Here is a 13574-nt window from a genome sequence, read left to right as displayed (position 1 = left end):
TTTGTTCACCTTACAGTATCTTGCAATATGGACATTTCCCTCTGCCTCAAGGCAAATGTTTTAAACACAGTGACTAATTGTAATATTCACATAGGCAGGTTCTTAATTATACCAGCTGATTCCACGAATTACCCTGTTTTACATTGCATCATTCTGGGACTAGCTCTACTTTGCTCTTGCAAGCCTCTTCTATTGCAGAGTCACTCTTTCCATTTTAGACACTGGATTTCTAAACCTGAGAACCAAGAAAGTCCATTTTCCATATTATTTAGTAATGAATTAAAGTAGTCATTGAAACCTTCCAACTATGGTTTCTCCATACTGCTTCTTTGGATGCTTTCCTAGTTTCTGGGCTTGACTATCATATTTGGCAAAATGTATATCTGTCCTTCTAAATAAAAATTAAAAGAATACAAGTATCTATAAGGCCTTGTCAGAAAACAGGAACATGAGGAGGGTGCATGACCAAGGATATCAACAGGATTATTTCATCAGATCTGCAAGATCCACAGGATTGTGCCCTGTTATGGGTGTTCTGGGTAGTTAACCCACGGACATAAAGCCAGTTTGCTGCCGAGCACTTGCTATGCAGGAGGTGAGTTTTCAGAGTGACAGCAGCATTTGGACACATTGCTGGGGTCCCACCTAGTAGTGCCATTGCCAGCACATTACTTCTGCACCACTATCATGTCTGACTGGTCACTTCTTATTGAACTAGTGTTACGCTCAAAAGCTTGTTATGAGCTAAAAGGAGACACACCTTGTATGTAAAGTCAGGAATTTATTGTTAGTGTAACAAATTTTAACAGTCTAATATATGAGTTATTATTAGTCTAGATCTAATTACAAGAGAGGAGAGACGAGAAGAGAGGAGAGACAAGACTACTACTGTACTACTACAGGAAAAAAATAAGGTAAAACTGATATATGGAGACTTCCAACTATCTATCCCTTTTTTTTTTTTTATGTTATGCTCACACTTGCGCTGATCCTCTGGGTCTAATAGTCAGTGGCTGCAATGGAGGTAGTGAGGAGATATTGCCAGCTGTCAGCATCCCGGGTTCTTTGCTAGGATGAGCATCATGTTGATGTTGTTGTCTTATTTTTCCTTATTTTTTGCTTGCTTAGGGGCATTTTTATGTTTGCTCCCAACTTTACATCTTGTTTTTCTTCATTGGCCTTCAGATCCCACAATTACACCTGAATTTCCTAGTCATTAGAAAAATTGCTTTCACAGCTAAACAAACAAAGGGACAGTTCGAGGCAGGTTAAAGCAAGTTCAGACAAAGAAATCCTGACAAGCTTCAGTCCTGAGGCCTTATGAAGTCAGCATGAAGCCTGTGGCCTGTTACTAGCAGTGACAATACTCTTATTTACTGGGCTACAAGGCTACATTAGCCCTAGAGGTGTTTTCCTCTCACTACAGCCACTGCAAATAAATGCTCTACTGCGTGCAGTGGTCACCTGAGCTGAATATTTCAGCCTAATTGTGGATTTTGATCCCCATTGGGATCCAGCATCAGACAGAAGGGCAAAACAGATGTAAGGACCTGGCTGATATGGCCATTTAATGCCCATTTCAACTGGTGCCAGGGTCCAGGGGGGTTGGGACAGTCAAGAAACAGTACACAGCAGTAGTTCAGATTGCAGAGTGACAAACCACAAGTCTTGGGAGAAGTGAGACAAGAACTACAGATTTCCTTAAAACTGTAATCCTCTTTTGCTTTTTTCAACTTTTAGCCTTATCTGTAGAAACAACACTTGATATAGCAAAGTGGTGCTTTATGGTTGATGCCCTGTACCTTTACAATGGATGTAAGCTATGTCTTGATAATAAGCTTTAAATTATTCTTTGAAGTTGTTCAGCCAAAATATTTAAGTGCCTGTATCCACCTTTTGCTTAGTGTTAACGTTAATGAAACAGGAATTGCATGGGCAATAAACAGGAGGAGCTGGAAGCCATTGTACACCAGGAAAACTGTGATATAGTTGCCATCACAGAAACATGGTGGGATGACTTGCACAACTGGAGTGCGACGATGGATGGCTATAAACTCTTCAGAAGGGATAGGCAAGGAAGGAGAGGTGGTGGGGTAGCCCTGTATGTTAGGGAGTGTTTGGATAGTTTAGAGCTTAAGGATGGTGACGATAGGGTGGAGTGTCTATGGGTAAGAATCAGGGGGAAGGCCAACAAGGCAGATATTGTGGTGGGAGTCTGTTACAGACCACCCAACCAGGATGAGGAGACTGACAAACTATTCTATAAGCAGCTGGGAGAAGCCTCACGATCGCTAGCCCTTGTTCTTGTGGGGGACTTCAACCTACCGGATGTCTGCTGGAAATACAATACAGCAGACAGGAAACAGCCTAGGAGGTTCCTGGAGTGTGTGGCAGATAACTTCCTGACACAGCTGGTGAGTGAGCCAACTAGGCAAGGTGCCCTGCTGGACCTCTTGTTCACAAACAGAGAAGAACTTGTGAGCGATGTGATGGTTGGAGGCCGTCTTGGGCAGAGTGATCATGAAATGACAGAGTTTTCGATTCTTGGAGAAGTGAGGAGGGGAGTCAGCAGAAGTGCCACCTTAGACTTCCGGAGGGTGGACTTTGGCCTGTTTAGGAGACTGGTTGACAGAGTCCCCTGGGAGGCAGCCCTAAAGGGCAAAGGAGTCCAGGAAGGCTGGACATTATTTAAGGAGGAAGCCCTAAAGGCACAAGAGCAGGCTGTCCCCAGGTGCCAAAAGACGAGCTGGCGGGGAAGAAGACCGGCCTGGCTGAATAGAGAGCTTGGGCTAGAACTCAGGAAAAAGAGGAGAGTCTGTGACCTTTGGAAGAAGGGGCAGGAGGACTACAAAGGTGTAGCGAGGTGGTACAGGGAGAAAATTAGAAAGGCCAAAGCCGAGCTAGAGCTCAATCTGGCTACTGCCATAAAACACAACAAAAAATACTTCTTCAAATACATTAGCAGCAAAAGGAGAGCTAAGGAGAATCTCCAGCCTCTAGTAGACAGGGGAGGGAACACAGTGACAAAGGATGAGGAAAAGGCTGAGGGACTTAATGCCTTCTTCACCTCAGTCTTTAATAGTAGGGCCAATTGTTCTCTGGTTACCCAGCCCCCCGAGTTGGAAGACAGGGATGGGGACCAGAATGGAGCCCCCATAATCCAGGGGGAAATGGTTAGTGACCTGCTGCACCACTTAGACACTCACAAGTCTATGGGGCCTGATAAGATCCACCGGAGAGTACTGAAGGAACTGGCAGAAGTGCTCACCAAGCTGCTTTCCATCATTTACCAGCAGTCCTGGCTAACTGGGGAGGTCTCAGTAGACTGGAGATTAGCGAAGGTGACACCCATCTACAAGAAGGGCTGGAAGGAGAACCCAGGGAACTACAGGCCTGTCAGCCTGGCCTCGGTACCAGGGAAGCTGATGGAGCAGATCATCCTGAGTGCCATCACACAGCATGTAGAGGATAACCAAGGGATCAAGCCCAGCCAGCATGGGTTTAGGAAAGGCAGGTCCTGCTTAACCAACCTGATCTCCTTCTACGACAAGGTGACCCGCCTAGTGGATGAGGGAAAGGCTGTGGATGTTGTCTACCTAGACTTCAGTAAAGCCTTTGACACCATTTCCCACAGCATTCTCCTGGAGAAACTGGCTGCTCATGGCTTGGACGGGTGTACTCTTCGCTGGGTAAAGAACTGGCTGGATGGCCGGGCCCAAAGAGTGGTGGTGAATGGAGTTTACTCCAGTTGGTGGCCGGTCACAAGTGGTGTCCCCCAGGGCTCTGTGTTGAGGCCAGTTCTGTTTAATATCTTTATCAATGATCTGGACGAAGGGATCGAGTGCACCCTCGGAAAGTTTGCAGACGACACCAAGTTGTGCGGGAGTGTTGATCTGCTTGCGGGAAGGAAGGCTTTACAGAGGGATGTGGACAGGCTGGATCAATGGGCTGGGGCCAGTTGTATGAGGTTCAACAAGGCTAAGTGCCGGGTTCTTCCCTTGGGCCACAACAACCCCATGCAACGCTACAGGCTTGGGGAAGAGTGGCTGTAAAGCTGCCCAGCAGAGAAGGACCTGGGCGTGTTGGTTGACAGCCACCTGACTGTGAGACAGCAGTGTGCTCAGGTGGCCAAGAAAGCCAATGGCATTCTGGCTTGTATCAAAAATAGTGTGGCCAGCAGGACTAGGGAAGTGATCGTGCCCCTGTACTCGGCACTGGTGAGGCCGCACCTTGACTACTGTGTTCAGTTTTGGGCCCCTCACTACAAGAAAGACATTGAGGTGCTGGAGCGTGTCCAGAGAAGAGCAACGAGGCTGGTGAAGGGTCTAGAGCACAAGTTTTATGAGGAGCGGCTGAGGGAACTGGGGTTGTTTAGGCTGGAGAAAAGGAGGCTGAGGGGAGACCTTAGAGAGCTTACAACTACCTGAAAGGAGGTTGTAGAGAGGTGGGGGTCGGTCTCTTCTCCCAGGTAACAAGTGATAGGACGAGAGGAAATGGCCTCAAGTTGCACCAGGGGAGGTTTAGACTGGATATTAGGAAATTTTACTTCACTGAAAGGGTTATCAAGCATTGGAACAGGCTGCCCAGGGAAGTGGTTGAGTCACCATCCCTGGAGGTATTTAAAAGCCGTTTGCATGAGGTGCTTATGAACATGGTGTAGTGGTGGTCTTGGTAGTGTTAGGTTTACAGTTGGACTTGATGATCTTAAAGGTCTTTTCCAACCTACATGATTCTGTGACTCTGTGATAATTTCATCTGCCTGCTCCTCTTTTGTCTCTACAACATTAAAACCCCTACGAAACCACAGTGCTTCTTCCTGCATGATTCTAGATGCAAGGATCTCCCTTTTTTTGCACTAATTGGACTGCTATGCTCAGCAAACTATTATCTGAGCAGACCAACAGCCTTCAAAAATGGCCATGGAAAAAGATTGGATTCTAGTTCAGGAGCACTGGTAATCTGAGCCCAAGCCAAGGTGGAACATTGTACCACCGAATAGCTCCAAATAACTCTAGGCAAGTAATACCTACATAATGATTAACAAGAAAGTACCCTTATGTAACATAGCAAAGTTCAACGTCATTAAATCTCCACATGGAGAATACTACCTCCACTTCGCAGATGTGCCTTGAAAAGGAGGCTTTTTTCCTGAGATACCTCAAGAAACTAAAACCTTTGTATAGTTTTTATATCTTTTGTATATCTTTGGCCAAGACTATCCAAGTTGCTGTTTTATGTAAATAATCACATTTTAAATATTCTTCTGCTGGATCTTCATCAAGGACACTCAGGAAAGAGATTTTTGTTCCAACTCTTTAATAAATTTAATGCATAATGTTTTTCTTCTAGAAGAGGTAATACAGACCTGTAGGCCTGTCTTCCTCACAAGTCCCCAGCAAAAGTCCCAAGCTTCTGAGTGCAGGCAGAGGCAACTTGGGTGTGCAAAGTATTTGAGCGCACAAGTAGGAAGGTGTCCAGGTAAAGTAATAAACGGTAACGCTTTCAGTGAAAAATAGACTTTCATCAGTGAATCCCTGACTTTGCAGACTTGCCACATACTTCTGTAGCTCTGGGCACATAGCTCAGCTGTGAAATTAGACAACGCGTACGTCTTTGTGTCTTGGAGTTCAAACAAATAATTGAACCATTCTTCAGAAAGCTATGAAAACACATAAGTTGCCATAGAAATACAGGCCTGGAAGAGATCATCTACACTGAGGCAAGTTCAGCAATGTCGGTAGCATCAGTGGGAGATGGTGGTCTAACCTGTTCTTGAACATGTCTAATGAAAGCCATTCTCTAATCTGCTGAGAGATCAAAAGGGACCATTATGAAAATCTTTTCTGATTTAACCCCAGCCCTCATGCATTGCACAAGACAAAGTACTTCCCCAACCACAGAGCTGTCTTGTGAGGTTGTACTGGAACTTTTAGGAAGATACCTAATTTGATGTGCAGTAAATAACAGCAAGTTATGCACCATAGCCATAGCTAAGCAGATAATTATCTTCACTGTTACAAACAATTTGCAGTGTATGTTAAAAGAGGCCCCAGGAAACTGCTACACAGCATGTAGGGTGTGATACCACTAGGAGAGCAGGCCAAGCTCGTTCTGGGAGGGCCATGACAGGGGACAAGTGTAAGGGTCCTGGTCAGTCTAGCACACAGGAGATACCACTGAATAACTTAATGTTGGGGCAAGGAAAATAACTGCACTGAGTGAAAAATTATATTTGTTAAATTAATGAGAATAAAAATAGACATCTGCAGTCTTTTCAGTTCAGCTGGCTTTGTTGCATAGCTAGCTTCCCACCATTCTTTCAAGACTGTTCTTATAGAATAAAGGCATTCTCAGAAACCTCTAGTTTAGCAGAACTGTTTGAAAAAAAGTGAAAAAGTGAGGCAAGCTGGGATGGTTGGAGATGGGCAGGCAGTTGGGTGCATTGCCAAAAGGAAGTCAGGGGATCCAGAGGATTGCCCTGCCTGTCCTACCCACGCCCACCACTCCCTCCCCAACTGCCTAGCCTGCCTGCCTAGCCTGACCTGCCCTACCTGCCCTCTTGCCTTGTCTGCCCTGCCCAGCCTGCCTACCCTGCCCTACTTGCCTGTCCTGCTCTGCCTGTCTGCACTGCGTGCTTGTATCCTGCTGCAAGTTGTGACAGAATTAACTTGCTCCTCCAAAATACTCACTTCTGTCAAATCAGCTTTCTCCTCCCACTGGCATAAAACTCTTCCAGTGGCAACTTCTGGCCAGTTCCAACAACAATCCTCACAAATCTTGTGATCTTATGTTTACTGAGAGATTAGTTCTGATTTTGTTTGTTCCTTTTCAGAACAGCACTGCAATTTAAATTTGTCAGTGGAGTCCTTAATGGAAATTTGTGCTATCCTATGCTGATTCCCTCAAGAGTAAGATTGCATTTGCAGACACTCCTCAGAAGGCTCTATGCTGATGCAGAAACACTCTTGTAATTCTGATGTAGCATAAATAATTGTCATTTTTAATATCACTGGCAAATTTGTTAAATGCTATTTCAAGCCTAGATGATTTGGGCAGTTTCTGCCTTCCTCGCCCCCTCGCTTTCTCTTCCCCCTTTTCTGATTTTAATTTTCTTTCAACAATGTTCTGAATATGAACAAAAAAACTTTAAAGAAGAATAAAGATGAGGGCAAGTCCCACAGTATTTGTCACTTATCAAACCAAGGGATTTAGCTTGTGAAAGGGGTAAGTCACCAGCAGGAGAGGAGCTGTGGCTTGCTCTCTCACAGCACTGTCAAGCACTCAGCATTAAACCACCAGCAGCTTCTACAGCACAGTGCACTCTCTAAAATGGACAGGGGTTGAGCCTGCAACCCTGCCAGGCTGAATAATGCCACTTAGACAATGATGTGTGCAGCATAAAATAAAAATCTTATATGTGAAAATACAGGATAAAGTGAAGGGAACTGTCTGCCAACACCAAATAAGATGGGACTCTTGTGCAAGGAGGTGCACTTGTTTTAAAAGAACTACACAATGGGATTGTTTTTATCTTCTGCACTTGCAAGTCCAAGAGTAGTGTATTGTTATGGAGGTGCTTGCTGGTGTTTTCCCCTGGGATGTTGAAGAGCTTTAAACGTATGCACACGTACTTCTTTCTTCAACCTAGGCAGGTGCCAGTGGGTTGTTTCCCTCCTCACTGTTCAAACCTCCCTCCCTGCTGGCATCAGTGGGGCATCTCATCTAAGTCGGGGAATCCAGATTGTGCCCTAAAGTCTGTTCTTTCATTGAACATCCACCCTCTGACTTCACCAAAAAGTCCCAGGGGCTATAATGCAATGTAATGTGCTTCCTATTGATAGTAAGGGGAGACCTTGACCCTGCGGCTCACGCCTCATGTGCATGTGTCATTTTGTGTCTAAAAATGTGTCCATTTTTCTGGAATCTTCTAGTTCTTTACTATTTTTGTCATGGTGATGCTACAACACTACTGTGCTGTAGCAGGCCTTTACTGATGTTATCTTGCATGTGAGCTGTTACAGAAAAATGACAGTATGCTGACCAAAACTATGCTTTTTAATAAGCTGAGGCTGCAGTGCCCAAAGACCAGCAGTTAGTTTAGCAGGTCCTGGCCTTCAACTCTTCCCCTAAACCGTGGGCCTTGCAGTGAACTACAATTGGCTCATAGCTGGAACCACTGCTACGGTGCACCAGCCGTGGGGGGAGCACCAGCAGGCACAGGAAACAGCAGCCCTTCTTACCCTACCCGATGCATCAGACCTGGCTTCAAACTCCGGAGAGGCCTGGCTGGTTTTACCAAATTCCTTTGTGCTTGGACCACCAGCAGGAGAACCCAGACTCTCCCCCTTCCTTAGGTCTCACAGCTGACGGACCCCTGTGGTCCCACTCCAGGGCTCTCAATTAAACCACATTTCCATCCAAACTGTTGCTTCTTGTAGGAGGTATTTCCACTGTGGAGGCCAAGTTCATTGCTGTCAGTGCTCACATGAATACCTGCAACGTGGACCTTTAAGGGTGCCAAGGGCCACTAAACAAATGTGAGTAGTTACTCAGTTTCCTACTTACCAAAAGAGATAGCAGTGTTAGATTTTGGCAGTTTAGGTGGGAAACTGCATTATTTCCATGTTCTAGAGAAGCTCAGGTGAGCAATCTGTGAGTGCCTGGAAAGCTTAAGGAAAGGGAATTACGCGCATGTTAGATCTGCATCCACTTCCAGCAGTCAGCACAGTTGCAGCCACAAGCAAGAGGGTGACTGTGCGGCAGCAGCCTGGAGGCTTCACCCATAGATCACATAGATGCCATGGCTGTGACATGATACACCTCGTATAAAAGGTGGCAGTAAGAAGAACTCGGTAGCAGTAGTTGATTCATGCTGGAGCTGGATTTTTACTGCTGATCTGAGACAACCCTGGGTCGCAATAAAAACCTGCCTTTGCAGGCCCCGTGCAGAGGTTTCACAGTCTCCAAGTGGCTCAGGGGCCAGACTGTGGAAATCTTCTGCTTCAGTCCTCATTGTAATATCCCACACCACCACCACCACCACCACCCCCCCCGGCCCCTGTATTTGTGATTGCTTTTCTCTCATGAAGGCCAGGAAGAGAGACAATTTCTCGCCACTTGCCCAGAGGCAGTGCCGAGCAACAGCTCCCTCCCGCGGGGTCCTGGCCTGCCCTCGGGAGGCTCCACCCCCGAGACAGGGGATGGGGTGTGAGCGAGGTCCCCCAGGGGATCGCTAAGATTCGGTAACCTAAACCCACCGTCAGTCTGGTCAGAAACAGCAGTGCTGGCTGTAATTGCTGTTTCAGGAAGTGTCCTTTAAAAGTGGACAAAACGTTAATTACTCGGCTGCTGGCGCGGGCTCACGGCCCCTACCGGGCCGTGGCCGCTTGGGCCCTCCGCGCCGCCGTACGGAGGCCGCTCACCCCGCCCCCTCGCTCCCCCCAATATGGCCGCCCCGGCAGAGCCCGCCTCAGCCTGCCGCTCGCCGGGGCCACCGCCGCCTGCCCGCCGCTGGCGGTAGAGAGCCGCTGGGCCGGCAGGCGGCCGTCCTCGCGGGGAGGCGGAGGGAGCCGCGGGGGGCTCCATGAAGGGCTGCGGCAGCCCCAGGCCGGGCCTGCTCAGGCGGCTGACTCCTCCCTTGGGGAAGGAGGGTGCGCTGGGGCCGCCCCCGCCCGCCGGGGCCGCCGCCGTGTGACTGGGAGCGCGCAGCCCCGAGTGGCTGCGGGGCGCCGGGCCTGAGCCGGCGGGCGTCGACACCCTGCCCCCGCGGGACGGGGCCTCCTGCGCCCGGCCCAGCCCGCCGCTCCGTCCCCGCCCGCCGAGGTCCCCGCCGGCAGCGACAATGTTTTCTCTCAAGCAGCCTAAACCCACCTTCAAGTCCTACCTTCTGCCGCTGCCTCAGGTAACAGCCTTTTATTTCCATTAGCCACTTGCTTGGCTCTTTCCCTCCCTGCCCTGGCCCCGTCCTTGGCCCTGACCGAGGTGCCGCCGCTGGGGCTGCCTTCCCGGCGCGGCAGCGGCCGGGCCGGCCCGGAGCGGGGCCCGCGGGGCGCCCGGGGCTCTGCCCGGAGCTTCTCCCCCGCTCGCCTCGAGGTTACCGGCCTGGCGGGGTTGGTAAGCCAGCACCTACGCGTCTCTGGAGGGGCTTCCGAAGAGCCCCTAGAAATCCTCCGTCGCACGGGGAAACAAAAGCCGTGCAGTCGGTTTGAAGTGCAGCCTGTTGGCCTCTTGGTCTTTGAAGTCGCACGCAAACATAAAGTGAGCATATGCTGGTGGCAAGCCCAAACTTTGGTCGAGGAGCAGAACCTTTATCAAAATAAAGTCTCGTGTTGATTAAAAACGGTCAATGTGAGATTATTTTGGAAAGTTATGAATAATGCTTCAGGTGTTTGGGCTCGCTTTCCTCTTTGTGCTGGGTGGGATCAGTGTTATCTGCATTTGCACTGTGGAATACTCTGAGGAGAAAACAGCTGGTGCTTGTCTGTTATGCAAACAATTAAACTCTCACTGTAGCCATCGTTTCACATTTGAAACTTGGCTGATAGCATAAATAAGAAAATCAAGTATATATAGTAGAATACTATAGGTAGTGTATATAGTATCAAGCATATCTAGTAGAACCACCAGGATTTTTGTGTCGTCTGGGTGTGCACTTGACAGAATGTGAGGCAGGACCACTTCTAGCAACACGTTTGACATGTTGACTCATTTTTGCTTTTTCGCAATTTCTTGGTAAAAGTGAAATGTCGATGCAATGTAGTTCTGGATATTCCTGGTCCTGGGAAATGGTGATATTACTGTCAGTGTAGGAACCATAAGCGTTGTTGTTTCACTAGAGGTTGCAGTCTTTTTATAGAAGTATTTTTATTTTTAAGGTTTGGAATTAAAATGCAGGTAGGCATGTATGTGTTCTAGGCCTTGGGTTTTTTGGAAACTTTTCCTATGTTGGAAAGTCATGCATGTTAAAAGTTGGTAGAGAGTTTTGTGCAAACTTGAGTGTCCATATCTGTGTAAAGCTTGTTGTAGGACTTGAGCCTTTATGGAATGTCAAGCCAAATTGGTTTTTGTTCATTCTGTGACTTGTTATAGCCTAGGTTACACAGCTAGTTAAACGTTAGCACTTTAAATATTATATTATTCTTCTGGTACAAAGCTAAATGTACACAAAAATGTTAGTGTCTTTACAGAAAACTGCTGCTATGATTGGATCCTAGGTCTTTAAGATCAGCTTTTTAAGTTAAAAGAACTTCTTTCTCCTTTGCCTAAATAGATCAGACTTGTGTCTGACTGTAAAGTTCTGATTCTTAAATACATTAGGTTTTTTTTTTTTTCCTTCAGGCTGAAGACCATATAACGTCAGAACCAAGGATTAAAAAACTGGAACCAGTACTTCTGCCAGGTAGGCATAAATCGGGAATTTGACATGTACGTCAACAAAGATATATTTAAGCCTTTTGTTTCTTTTGTTTATTATAATAGAATTGGTAAAATGTAAATATTTTTCCCTATTTTACTGTGATTATTGATTTTGGTATATTTTAATCTTAGCATGCTCCTTGAGGGAATATAATTTCTAAGTAGGAAAATCTAATGATATTTGTGTTGGCAGAAAATTGTTCTAACCTGCCTGAAACACTAAATAAATACATAGGCAATTTTGCCTGTGTAATGCTTTAGTATGTGTAGAATAATGTCTTGGTTTTGTTGTGAGTGTTTGAAATGAAAGCATTGTAAGTTTTGTAACATTTATGACACCTTTTGGAAGACTACTAATAACTATATTTTTGTCAGATAGTCAGACTTTTACCTGTGTGCAGAACCCACTACCGTAGTGTGTGTCTTCTGTTATTTTAAAGGAAAATATTCATAGAATTTCCAGTAGGTAGGTATGATTGACTTCTGTATTGGAAAACTTCTAATGCCATCTTTATTAATTTACTCTTACTGAATATGCAGCTGTTACGTAATTTTGGAATTTGTAAGTGTCTTTAAATCTATGCAGAATAACCTTTTTGTTGTGTGTGGATAAGAAAAGCAATGTTTTTATTATTATTCATAATTACATATTTATAAAAATGTAGGATATTCATTACTTCCATATTTTATATAAGAAATAATCTTTGGTAAATGACATTTTGATCAATGAGGATTTCTAAAAGCCTTTTTCAGATACCAGAGGAACAATCTACTATTCTCAAGATTACTTTCATTGCAAACTGTACATCACAGTAATAAATTTGGCGTGCTGTTTCTAAGGGTAATTTTGAGTTTAAAACAATGGTATACTGCATTTTTTTCTTAGTGTTCAGATTATATGTTAACAAATATGAATTTACACACACGTACATCCTAATGTAGGAAGCTATTGCTATCATGTTGTCTAAGTTGATAAAACATGTTAACTTTCAAAGTGATCAATAGAATAAACAAGTTACTTTTAAAAAATTATTTCAGTCACTGCTTCATATGGGACTGTTGTTAATTAAGCAGTACTAACTGATATGTGATATGGTCCAGTGAGGTACTTTAAGCTTAAGAGGCTGAAATATTGTGGAAGAGATTCAACTGAAAGAATAAGTAATAGCTGACTGACACTCTTCATGAAACAAAATAATACAGATTTTGCTTGAGGCATAAATACCTTAAAATACATTGCTAAGATTGCTCAGTATTTGAAATACAGTTATATTTCTGTGCTTGCAAAACTTGTGCTTACTACTTGGCATCTTATTGGTTATGTTGCAGTTGATATTCATCCAAGGTCTTTGACTCACAAGGAAGTGACTGCGTGTTCTTCTCTGAGACATTCCACAGTGCAAGGCAGTACGAGATTGCTTTTCTCAAAATGTAACACATCTTGCCTTTACTGTGGGACATGTGCATGAGCAGTTATAGAAAACAATGTGCAGTATCTTTTTTTCAGTGTGGTTCATTCTGTATTTGTGAAACTCCAAAGTACACTTAAAATGGTGCTGTCTGGGTTTGTTTTTTCTCAACTGGCTTATATTTATCCCATGTTTGCATCATTTCCCTTGTCTGCACTATCTTTGAAATCAGCATTTGATGGCTTTTGGGACATTTGTAGTAAGTTGCTGCAGGTTATATAGAAACTGAATGAAAGAGTATGACTCACCACAGAATTAAAATTTCCACCACCATATAATTCTAAAGTTTTATTTTGAATTATTTCATAATAAAATTCACTGCTCTGTGCAGCCACAGAGTAGCTCTGACAAAATCTTTTCATTTTTTTGAGCATCAGCCTGTGTGAGGGTAGGGGGGAGTTTAGAAATGACTTTTTAAAAATTACTTAACTTTAAACAGGAAGAGTTTCATTTAAGCACTGGCCTAAACACATTTTTTTGTTTCTGTCATCAAATGGTACAGTAGAAAAGTGTATAAACAAGTACACATTGTACTGTTGGATAGACTGGCTTTTGGATTTGTCATAACCCGTTTCTGGCCAAATTCCAACTCATTTAATTATGTTATGGCTGACTTGTACTCTCTTGCAAGTACATTTTGAGTATGGTATTCCTAATATCCTATCCTTAATAGTTGTGTGAAATTGCTTT

At 44.9% G+C, this 13574-nt stretch overlaps 1 protein-coding gene across 1 annotated transcript in view; it reads left to right on the top strand.

The window, feature by feature from the left end:
• Positions 1 to 9435: 9435 nt before the first annotated feature.
• The window catches only part of MTMR10 (myotubularin related protein 10), a 42494-nt gene continuing 38355 nt past the window's right edge, over positions 9436 to 13574 (top strand). Inside the window, exons 1-2 of the mRNA XM_072869148.1 lie at positions 9436 to 9901; positions 11338 to 11398. Of these exons, the coding sequence (XP_072725249.1) occupies positions 9842 to 9901; positions 11338 to 11398 (121 nt within the window). The 5' untranslated portion in view covers positions 9436 to 9841. The remainder of the gene's footprint in view (positions 9902 to 11337; positions 11399 to 13574) is intronic.

This window comes from Ciconia boyciana, chromosome 8 (genome assembly GCF_034638445.1).
Source record: "Ciconia boyciana chromosome 8, ASM3463844v1, whole genome shotgun sequence".
Classification (NCBI taxonomy): domain Eukaryota; kingdom Metazoa; phylum Chordata; class Aves; order Ciconiiformes; family Ciconiidae; genus Ciconia; species Ciconia boyciana.
Note: the sequence above shows the minus strand (reverse complement) of the source record. Positions and strands in the feature narration are given on the sequence as shown.